The sequence below is a fragment of the Gopherus flavomarginatus genome, chromosome 6 (assembly GCF_025201925.1).
Source record: "Gopherus flavomarginatus isolate rGopFla2 chromosome 6, rGopFla2.mat.asm, whole genome shotgun sequence".
NCBI lineage: Eukaryota > Metazoa > Chordata > Testudines > Testudinidae > Gopherus > Gopherus flavomarginatus.
Window position 1 is genome coordinate 71,160,859 of NC_066622.1, and position 12,162 is coordinate 71,173,020.

General features: G+C 45.1%; 1 protein-coding gene across 1 annotated transcript in view; it reads right to left on the reverse strand.

The window, feature by feature from the left end:
• Window positions 1-12,162, reverse strand: part of FRMPD2 (FERM and PDZ domain containing 2) — a 135,015-nt gene that overhangs the window by 65,512 nt on the left and 57,341 nt on the right. The window contains exons 16-21 of the mRNA XM_050960056.1: window positions 11,439-11,595; window positions 7,341-7,551; window positions 5,522-5,625; window positions 3,993-4,091; window positions 1,313-1,420; window positions 1,084-1,200 (exon numbers count right to left, since the gene is read on the reverse strand). Of these exons, the coding sequence (XP_050816013.1) occupies window positions 1,084-1,200; window positions 1,313-1,420; window positions 3,993-4,091; window positions 5,522-5,625; window positions 7,341-7,551; window positions 11,439-11,595 (796 nt within the window). The remainder of the gene's footprint in view (window positions 1-1,083; window positions 1,201-1,312; window positions 1,421-3,992; window positions 4,092-5,521; window positions 5,626-7,340; window positions 7,552-11,438; window positions 11,596-12,162) is intronic.

Consider the following 12,162-nt stretch of genomic DNA (forward strand, 5'->3'; position numbering starts at 1 on the left):
AGTGGATGGGATTTATGAAGGAAATCACATTTCAGTCTTGACTATTTTGATTGATAATGCAACTGCTTTAACAATCTGTAAACATTTCTTACCTGTATCATCTTTTTTGATACAACTAATCACTATTTATTAAATACTGTAGTTTTTTAACGTAAGCACCTTTTCTTAACCAATGCAGATAACAGAACATCTTTAGGATTTTATGATTTTAAACGTCCAAAATTTTGTTGTTGTTGGTTTTTTTCCCCATTTTTGAGTGAATTGATTGCTGGTCTGACAGCCCCGGGGACTGAATCTCCTTATAGCTATAGAACAGGTAAAGTACACAGCTGGTAGCAACCATGTAAGTTTTACAACAGAACCCTTCTAATGTGCCTCAATACTGCCCTAGAGGGAGCACCAAGAGTGGATTAAAAGAGGAACTTTCATCTCTATTCAGGCTCTTATACTGTGCCCTTCACCTTGGTATATGAGCTCCTGATTACCTGGATGCTGGGATCCAGGTCTGATAAAGCAGTTACTCTATGAGACATCTAGACCCTATGGGAATGCTGAGAGAGAAAGATCCATTAGATGGAGGAGGGCCAAAGAGGATGAGTTAGAGAGCTGGAGGATGAATTTTAAGGTATCTATGGGGGCACTGATGTTCTCTGGGAATGCAAAGTATGGTGCATCTGGGCCCTGGTTAGTTTTAATCTGCCGCTTGTAACCATCTCTATGAGCCCAGTCTCAATGGCACATTCATTTCTTGGCCACTTACGAGGGGTGGTTTGCGAGGTGGACACCCACTGACTAAGAACTGGACAGTGGGATCAATCCTGAGTCCATAGAAGTCAACGGCCAAGTTCCCATTGACTCTTGTGGTGCTGGCTCAGGTCCTTAGAGCATCAGCTCATTTCACAGTGACTGCTGAACAGCTGTCCCGGGTATCTACTTGTGGTCACATGCACTCACTACCGAGCTGGGCTGAATTCTGACCTACAGTTAAGAGGCAAAAGCCTCCAAAGGTATCCCATTACCAGTGCCCTGAGCCAACCACTCCCATGGCCCATAAAACCATTCACCTCCCAAGCCCTATTGTACCTTTGGGTTGAGAGATGATCAGTTCCACGTCATCAGGAGAATTCTGTATAATTTTAACCGCGGTATTAAAAGAAACACCCTCGAGGCTAACATTATTCACGGAGATGAGTCGTCCCCCTAAGAACAGGATTAAAACAAAACACATCAGGAGGAGGCGAAATAAGGCCAGATCAGTCCATTTTAAACCATGAAAGCATTTGAATTCTAATTAAAAACCGGGGACGGTGACCTGGTTTGATATGCCCAGCTCTGTCTGCAGGTCCCCCGGGGATAATTGATGCGATAAATATTCCGAGGTCTAATTTCCCCACATTTTCTCCTCCAATAATTACAAAACCTGCAAAAATGAGATAGCATGAGAAGTTGGGAAAGCTGGTGTTAGAAAAATGAACCTTAGAAGAACAAAAGCATCTTTTCCATTGCCATATGTTATCTACATGCTCTGGGGAATGGAGCTCTTTGATTTTGCCTCATCGAGGCCCTGGTTCGGGAAGCAATTCAGTTTGCATTTAACTTTAAGTATGCACTTTTTTTTTCATAGATTCATATATTCTAAGGCCAGAAGGGACCATTGTGATCATCCGGTCTGATCACCTGTATAACACAGGCCAGAGAACTGCCCCAAAATCATTCCTAGAACAGATCTTTTAGAAAAACATCCACTCTCGACTTAAAATTTGTCAGTGATGGACATTGTTCCGATGGTTAATTACTCTCACCCTTAAAAACGTACACTTTATTTCCAGTCTGAATTTGTCTAGCTTCAATTTCTAGCTGTTGACTCATGTTAGACCTTTCTCTGTTAGACTGAAGAGCTGATTATTAAATATTTGTTCCCCACTGGACACAGCAGTTCCAGTAGCAGTTGCACCAGTGCAAAATACAGAGGAAAAATAACGTCTCTTCTCCTACTCAAGATTTCCCTGTTTATGCATCCCAGGATTGCATTAGTCCTTTTGGCCACAGCGTCACGCTGGGAGCTCATGTTCAGCTGATTATCTACCATAACTCTCAAATCTTTTTCAGAATCAATGCTTCCTAGGAAAAAGGCCCCCCGCCTAGTTTGAGTATGGCCAATATTCGTTGTCCCTAGAGGTACACCTTTACATTTAGCTGTATTAAAACACACAGTATTTGCTTGCATCCAGTTTACCAGGTGATCCAGATCGCTCTGTATCATTGACTTGTCCTCTTCATATTCACCACTCCCTCAATTTTTGCGTCATCTGCAAACTTCATCAGTGACAATTTTATGTTTTCTTCTATGTCATCGATAAAGATGTTAAATAGTGTAGGGCCAAGAATCAATCCCTGGGGATCCCGTTTGATGATGATTCCCCATTTACAGTTACATTTTGAGACCTATCAGTTAGCCAGTGTTTAATCCATTTAATGTCTGCCATGTTAATTTGATATTGTTCTAGTTTTTTAATCAAAATGTCAGGCAGTACCAAGTCAAATGCCTTACAGAAATCTATGTATATTACATCAACTCTATCACCTTTATCAGTCAGACTTATGACCCACTGACTTTAGCAGCAAGTGCTTAGGTGCCCTTCCAGAATAGCGGTGCTTTCCTGAATCAGGGCCCCGAAGAGCCATGCTCCCAAGTCAAAGAAGCCAGTGTTTCCCAAACTCATCAGTGGGTTGCAGGAAAAGTCCAGGTCGGTTGTGCCTCCCTGGAGGTGTTCATCCTTCCCCCGTGCTCTCACTGCCCCTGTGCAGCAAGCAGCAGCATGGGGAATGGGATCCAGGCAGCAGCAGCCCAGAGGAAGCACCTCCAGGATATGCACAGGATGGGGACAGATTACTGACTGCCAGCTCCATCCATTTCCTCAGCGCTACTGCTGCTTCCTGGACCCAGCTCTCACTTCCTCTAGGCAGCAGCATGGGGAACGGGAGCAGGGCCACAGAAGAAGCGGCCGGAGTCAGCAAGCAGCCAGTCAGCAGCCTGATAGTGACTGCAGCCCCTTGGTACAGCTGGGAATAAAACCCAGATCTCCTGAGTCCCAGGTCAGTGCTCTAAACACTAGACCACACAACTGTGCTGTCTGGATCCAGAACAGATCTCTCACAAGATTCAAGTTTGTTTGGATCCAGGCTTCAGTTTAGGGCTTAGCTCTAAATAATAATTCTGTTTACTCTAAGAACTCCCCACTTGGTTGTCAGCTGGTTTTGAACCCAGAACTTTCAGTACAGATCTCTGTTACTTAAGACTTCAAAAAGTAACTGTGTTAGCTGTCTGCAGCAGTAGGCTGCTACTCTCTAGTGGGACAATATCGAACAGTGGATGCATTACACACTTTGTCAGTGTGTTACATAATATAATATTAAGGTTGTACAGTCAGGCATTTAAAAGTCAGATAATACCCAAGTTAAGGTTGCATAGTCACTATGCAGCTAAGTAAGCGACATATATAACTGCACAGTGCATGCATTCAAGCCACATGTTGGCATAAAATGCTAAACAAAAAAAACCTAAAAAAAAAATCAAATTTCCTAAGTGACAGATGTCTGTCCAGAACCTAGCGCATTTGGTTCTACACCCAATGCCTACCCAATGAGGCCACCACAAACTTCTGTGTGTTGGTTAAACCTGATGAAAAACTGGCTAATAATGATGCTTTGACATTTTTAACCAGCGGACCTCAAAGTGATATGCAACCATTGGCAGTCACATTGGATCAGCAAGATCAAGGAAGCTACTGACTTGCCCAGTTTCACACGGCAAATATCCTGTTTGCTTATCCTGTTTGCCAGATTTATTTTTCTAAATAGATGTCTAAAAACTGTATAGAAAGAAAGAAAGAATCTAAAGGCCTATATACATGCTCGGACAGTAACAAACTAGTAACAAACATGCTGGTTACATGCTGGTAACAAACATACCATTCATGCCCCTTACTCACCAAAGCCATTTTTAGGATCTCGTTTCAAAGTGACACAAATGATTTCTCTTTCTAATCCAGCCAGTGCATTCTCTCTTTGGTTGATTGGGGAACCTGGGGCTGCAGAAACAAAACAGCTGGAATAATCAGACAAGTGCAGACAAGGGGAGGACACTTACATTCTTTGACCATTCAGGTGTTTAGGGTTAAGACGCTTTCCTCTTAATTTCAACATCATTATTCCTTTTTTTACATGAATATGCTGCAGATGAGAGGTGCTAGATGGAGAGCCCTGTAGACTGGCGTCCTGTATGTAGCTACAGAACAGGTAAGCACTACAGTGCAAGCTTCCCCCACAATGTCCCACCTATACATATTTCCCCTCACTTGGAGGGACCACTTCTATTTAGATGGTCAGGGACCATCTTTTTGTTCTGTTTGTACAGCACAAGAGGGTCCCAGTCTATCACTGGGGCTCCTAGGCTACTGTAATACACCTGGAAATGTACTGTGCCTTGCACGGTGGGGGCCTGGTCCGTGATTGGTTCTATGATAATACAAAGAATAAATAGCAGTAAGGGGGAGGGGCCATGCTGGGATCTTTAAAGGAGTTTATGGGAATTAGGTATCCAAATCTCACTACGCCTAAGGCCTGGGGTCATAAAAGGGATTTAGCTTTTGCTGCACTCAGCATTGCAACACCTAGCAGATTTAGCAGCCAAAGTGTCATCGACTGGCAATGGGATTTTGGCAGCTAGCCCTGTTGAAAATGAAATTTCGGCTCCTAAATCAATTGCCATGCCGAGTGCAGCAATGCCAAAGCACTTTCTCAAATCAGGGCCTTCATCTCCATGCCCTTCCTGCTGGCTAAGGAGGCAGGTGCTGTCATGGGATCCAAACAGCTCCAGACGTCACGATGGCTTTTTGGTTGGGGTCACTGGTCGTACCATGTCACTTACTGCAAAGTGAATATTGAAAATGTGACTCTGTTCTGAAAAGGGGCTGTATAAAAATAACATCTTTGTCTTCATCAGATCACCCCCAGCGTGTCTAAGAGTCACAGCTGCTGATTTCAGTGCCTAACATTGATTTCTATGGCTTTTTACTCCTGCAGTGCCAGCACAGGCATAGAAGGGGGAGCTGCGTTCTCTGCCGCCTCACGCATCAATTATAGAATTGCTGTTATATTTCCACTGGAAGGCCAAATTCCACCCTTACTGACATCTGTGCCACTTCATGTCAGGCATTTAGATACAGCTAAGCAACCTCACTGAAGAGAATGGGGCATCACTGGAGGAACAGCTTGGCCTGCCAGGCCCTTACTACTAGTGTCGATGCAGGGGGAATAAAGAACCCAGCTTGAGTCGCTGAACCCAGGGATAGTTTGCAGGCCTGGGCGTGAGAACAACGATCCTTTACATTGTAAAGTGAGTACACCTGATCTGCCATCACTGAGACGTGATGAACCTGGAGTCCCATGGTGCCAGTTGTTATGTTTCCTTTTCAGATCACTGGTGCACTCCGAGTGCGTCACAGACTAGCATACTCACTGCTGGCTGTATTCGGAGTTGAATGGATAGAGAGATAGTCATAACTCCGTCGTTTGTCATTCAAACTAATGTGTACTTCTGACTGAGACAATCCAGAGTGGGAGCTAGGGGCAACAAAGGAGACTGACATTAATGTAACAAATTGACAACAGCACTCTCCATCTTCAAGAAACTTTCCAAAGTCAGTCAGAACCAAGATGGGAACAGAGAAATTCCTGGCTACGGACATATGGCTCAGGCCACTAGATCTCCTTATCAGAGAAGACTGGGCTTAGTCTGGCTGGCATTAGCGTTCAATTGATATCCACTACTCGACCGCTCATTAAAGGACTGTATGGGGTGTCCACTCCACACAAGCCCTGAGCAGGTTAATGTCGGCCCAAAGCAGCCAGTTAATCATGAAAACAACAAGAAGTCCGGTGGCACCTTAAAGACTAACAGATTTATTTGGGCATCTCTCAAGTTTTTTACCCACAAGAGCTTATGCCCAAATAAATCTGTTAGTCTTTAAGGTGCCACCAGACTCCTTGTTGTTTTTGTGGATACAGACTAACTTGGCTACCTTGTGATAGTTAACCACGGATGCTGCACCTGGAGGGGAACCATGAATTGCTAAGCATGAATGGCAGGTAGAGCCCAGCTCGGGGAGGAGTTGGGCTAGGCGTGTAAAGCCAGGAAGTGAGAGCAGGGAGGAGGTCTGCAGTCACTCCCTAGTGGGAAAGGGAGCTGGCCAGGGACAAGGAGATAATCCAGGGGGAGAGTAAACACTGGGTTCCTGCCCTGGACTGGGGAGTCCAGCGAAAGGCCAGGAAAGGGATCAGAGGAAGCTCCCAGAGATAGGCAAGGAGGAGTAGAAGGGGTCTGGGGAAACAGCAACAAGTTCTGAGACCGAAGGTAAATGGGTTGCTCTTTGTGTCTGGAAACGAATATGACACCAGTTCTGACTCAAGTTCTTACTTGTTAGATTGTTTGCTCTGTGTCTTCCTCAGTGTATGTACAGCACCTAACCCAATAGAGAACCTATCCTGATGGGTGCGGCCTTTGGGCATGAACACAATACAAATATTAATGGAGGGTACAGGCTAGTTCTGAAACAAGGGACCTGAAAGAAGTCTGCAGTGACCTGAAACAAACTAGTTAATTTCAGCCCAAACTGCAGCAAAGCCTACGGACACTGTTATTATGACTAGACCATGCGGTGTAGAGCAGAAAACTGGTGCTAAACAAATAAGTCCCCTGCCCATGGCACAAGCTGGTAGAGAAGAGGACAGCACAGAAGCAAGGCGGTGGGTGGTCATTATAGGTGGAATGGCTCACAAGTTAACATCTGAAGGGAGAGGTTGCACTTTGGTGGAAGCATATTGTGAAGTGAGGTTGTATGACACTACAGAAAAGGCCAAGTAACTTTAACCACACAAGTCCAGGCAGAGTTCCCAGCATGCTCCATATAGAGTATGCACACATGAGATCTATCTCTTTGCCTTTATTAACTTAATTAACAATAAAATATAAACCTAAGTTTTCTCCTAAATTTAGCTGCTTTCTAGGGTTTCTCACTACAGGATCTCTTCTGTGTTTGCCCCTAGTCCCCTCTGGCTCAGATATTTTCAAACCTTTATATGCTCCAAGATTGGAGTTAATAGGACCTTCCTGATCTGACATCACAGTAAATCAGCAAAAGTAACACTGCACCTCCATGCAGGGTCCTAGCATCTGACACACTATCAGACAAAGATTTTAGGTAATAATCACAAGCCCAGTTGTTGACCAACATCTGCTTTTTAGTCCCATTCAGAGGAAAAGGCCAATTTAAACTCACCTGCCTAGATTGCTTTTGTCCCCGATCCCATTGTTGGTTTCCACGCTGAGATTATCGCAAGACTTGCTCAACATCCCAGCAGACATGTGCTCCAGGTTAGCCCCGTACAGCACATTTTCCGAGCAGGACAGTCTCTGAATCATGGCAAGATGTTCGCGCTGAGTTGCATAAGCAGAATTTGATTTGACTATTTCCATAAACCTGCTGTCCTCTGAGGGAGAAGGGTGAATGAGAAAAAGACAAATCCACTGACTTTCTTCCAGCCTTTTATGTTCAGAATTGCTTTCTGTTAAGCCTTTTCAACATGCCAGCCATACAAAAATAACCCATCATATATAGTTGTTCTGATATTCCTTAAACAATCGAGAAGCTGGAGTGCGAGAAAGGGTTTTCAAGCATTTTCTATTATATCACAGGAGGTATTGTGTTTTTCATTTGGATTTGGCTTTCATTCATGTGAACTTTGCTGCAAATTCAGTCTCCACTAAGGAAGATGCAGTGTGCAGACCCATTAAACCTGCATGCGTCTCTGAAATGTACATTTAAAAAATCTGTCAATGGAACTGGAAGGTTCTGTCTGCAGAGGTCTGGAGCAGCTATGATCAGCTGATGCTCACCTGTGTCATGGGCCACCAGCCCAATACATGTGTATCTGAGGAGACATGCTCCCACAACATCAGAGAGAGATCAGGTCATCAGCCCTGCACACTCTGTACTAGTGAAGAAGGGATTATTTTGGTGGCAGTGAATGACATCTAGCTTTGCACCTCTAAGTGAAACCACCAATTCCTTATTGATAGCCAGATTTGGGGACTTCAAGAAAGGATCTGCAAAACTGGAGAGGGGTCAGAGAAAAGTAATAAGAATGACTGAAAGATTAGAAAACATTCCTTATTATAGTGCTAGACTGAAGAAACTCTAGCTTAATAAAGAGATGGTTAAGGGGTGAGTTGATCACAGTTTAAGCATCTACATGGGGAACAACCATTGGATAATGAGCTCTTCAATTTAGCAGAGAAAGATCTGAAACACTCCAATGACTGGAAGCTGAAGTTAGGCAAATTCAGACTGGAAATCAGGTGTCAATTTTTAATAGTGAGGTTAATTAACCATTGGAACAACTTACCAAGGATTGCAGTGGATTCTCCATCACTGGGAATTATTAAATCAAGACTGGATGTTTTTTCCTAAAAGCTCTGTGCTAGGAATTATTGTGGGGCAGTTCTCTGGCCTGTGTTAGGCAGGAGGTCACACTAGATGGTCCCAGTGGTCCCGTCTGCCCTGAGAATTCTATTAATCTATTTACATCCCCGCCTCCAGGCCCAAGGAAAGTCTGGGTATAAGTTAAAACTGATGGAGTCAATATTAATTTATTCAGGTTCCATCTCAATGGGTTGGAATACCCCTTAAAGTGGACTTGGGGGCAGTTGATAGTTAAGGACGCACCTAGAAGTACAACAGAAACCCTGCTGCCATGACGATGTGGGTTGCAAGTTCGAGGGCTGGAAATCAATATGGCTGCACATTCCCCACTCTCTCCCCTGTGTGACCCTGATCTCCAGTGCCTCTCCCTACTAGACATTTTTGTAGCCCTCTGGAATGTTGCTTTTTAGTTTCATTACACCTAGGCTGCCCGTTTCCTCGGTAGGTTTGATCAGAGGCATTTGTTAAGAGGCACTGAAAGGGTTAACTGTCCATCTTCTCAGCAAAGCCTGAGAGTTGCCATAGTGATGGCTGAGTCGGGAGCTGCATTAAGATCTGCAGAAAATGTGGCAGATGCATCTGAGCCAGGCAGCAGTAAAAGGACAGATCTCCGAGCCACGCTCGGATTCTGCCTTGCTAGGGAAAGACTTGCGCTGGGTTGCAAAGAGGGTCTAATTCTGAACAAGGGTCACTGCTGCCTGCCTTCAAAGAACCAATCCATCCAGGAGGACCCACAAGGAAAAGATAACTCTGCACTCAGGATCCACTGCCCCAGCCCATCAGGCTAATCACCTGCACAAGACTGAACAGTCTGTGATTTGAAAGGCTTGTAATCAGAGCTTGCATTATAATTTTCCTGTCTCCTAATTAATTTTTCTCCCTCATATCTTGAATGTAATCATTTTCATTACAGAATATTGCTGCTCAACAAGCCTGATGGTGCAATCTCAGGTCTCATTTGTATACTGCAGATCACAGCTTCCTGGCATTAAATCAGAAATAAAAGGGGGTTTCATGGACATAAGTAGGGCCCTACCAAATTCGGGGTCCATTTTGGTCAATTTCACAGTCATAGAATTTTAAAAATCATAAATTTCATGATTTCAGCTATTTAGATCTGAAATTTCACAGTGTTGTAATTGTAGGGGTCCTGAAGCAAAAAGGAGTTGTGTGTGGGGGCGGGGAGTCACAAGGATATTGTCGAGGGGGTTGTGGCACTGCTACCCTTACTTCTGTATTGCTGCTGGCAAAGTGTTGCCAATAGCCACTGCTCTTCAGCCACCCAGCTGTGAAGGCTGGGCAGAAGTAAGGATGGCAATATCACAACACCCCTAAAATAACCTTCTGACCCCCCTGCAACTCTCTTTTGGGTTAGGACCCCCAATTTGAGAAACACTGGTCTCCTCCCTCTCTCACTCCATGAAATCTGCATCGTATAGGGTAAAAGCACACAAAAGACCAAATTTCACAGGGGAGACCAGAGTTCACAGTCCATGATGCATTTTTCGTGGCCGTGAATTTTATAGGGACCTAGACATAAGCTGCCTTTCTGTTACTTTCTAACAGGGCTGCAGGGACCCCCACAAGAGTTTTTCGGGGCCCCTGGAGCAGGGTCCTTCACTCACTCCAGGGACCCTGGAAAACTCTCACGGGGCCTGGGCTCCTGGAGCTGCTTCTGCTCTGGGTCTTTGGCAGCAATTTGGTGGTGCGGTGTCCTTCCACTCCGGGACCCACCGCCAAAGTCCCCTGAAGACCCACAGCGAGGGGGTCCTTCCACCCTGAGACCCGCTGCCAAAGTGCCAGGTCTTCAGCGGCAATTCGGTGGTGGGGGGCCCAGGACCCCTGAATCCTCTGGGCGGCCCTGCTTTCTAACACCTCTGCAGAGTGATTTCCTGTTAATTAAATTGTGCAACAAGAACTTTGACTCCTATGAAAGAATTTTGAAAATAAACTGATTAAGATATTAACCATTCTGTGCCCATGATATAACCTCATTGCCCAGCATGCAACACTTCCACTTGAGAGGGGGGCAGTCTGACCTAATGGCCAATACACTCGTATGAGATTCAGGGTTCCCAGCACTGCCACTGACTCACAGGGCCAAATCTGCAGCTTACAGAAATTGGCATAACTCCATTGAAGTCAGTGGGCCAGATCCTCAGCTGTGAATCAGTGTAGCTCCACTGAAATCAATAGAGGTATGTGAAAACTTGGCCAAGTTATTTCCCTCTCGTCTCTGCCTCAGTTTCCCCATATATTACATTTACTCACTTCTTCAAAATACTTGGAGAGCTGTGGATGCAGAGTGCTATATAACAATCATAACATCATAGAAATGTCAGGCAGGAAGGAACCTAAGAAGTCATCAGGTCCAGCCCCCTGAGCTGAGACAGGACCAAGTAAACCTCACTTTTGGTCCTCACTCAGGCAAAAACTCCTAATGGACTAATTTCCGCCCTTGCACAAGTAGGCGTAACAGCCATTCACTGCAATCGAACATGTCTCTGCTTGCCCCAGGGCTAGATCTGCTCTGTTGTACTTAAAATTCCCAGCAGGGTTCCTGCAGCTAAGCATAATAAAGCTTATTTCATACTAACCCAGTTTTATGTCGCATGTCACCAGAGCACCTCCCAGAGGTTAATTCAGCCTCACAGCCCCCAACCCCTGTGAGGTCAGGAAACATTACAGAGGGACAATTGAGTCAGAGTGAGATGAACTGATTGCACAAGGCCCATGGGAAGTTTGTGGTGAAGCCAAATGGCAAACCCAGATCTTCTGATTCCCAGCTCAGTGCCTACCCAGCCAGCATCTCTCCTCTCCTTGAGTTTCCTCCATTCCTTACCAAATCTGCCCTTGCCTATTCCCCGTGTGACAGACAGTATCTATGACACTCACCAGACGAAGCTTGCTGAAGCTGCCTGGAATGCATCTGGGCATTAAATTTGTGCTGGGCAGAGCAGAGGTCCAGTATATATTTACAAGTCTTTGCCGTGTCAGTGACGAACGTGTGTTTTTTGCCACTGAAGTTGCTTTCAATCATGAACTTTCTTCTCTAAAGGAAATAAAAATGCACCTTTCACTTTATATTCCACCCAGGACATTACCCAGGGGAATGCAAAGCTTCCCGATAGAATCATATTCGTTTGTCCAGGCATATATCTGGCCTGGCTCTGTAAGTGCAATGAACTCCTTCCACAACTCTGATATGAGTGAGTGGGGTGTCATTCATTTGCATTTCGGTCCTATCCTGACATCCATTGAAATCAGTGGGACTTCTGATATGGACTTCAGTGGCAGCAGGATCAGTAGGTTGAGAAAACTTGGACCTAAGAATGATGACATTTTAGCCAGTTGGACTGCAGACTGCAAATGCATTAAAGGGGCAAGCAGGCTAGTGGTGGGAAGGGAGTGGATGGCTGCGTGGTAATTGGCTGATATACTTCTAATGTCAGAATGCCATGGTGGGGTGGGGGGTGGTATTGCAGTCCCACAACACTGTTCCTAGCACATTAGCATATAGAGAGGCGGGGGGGGGACATAGAGAGGGATCTGAGAGAGGAAGAGACAATTGCCACAGTGGCCCAATACAGCAGCAGAGGGGTCAAAAAAAGGGAAAGGC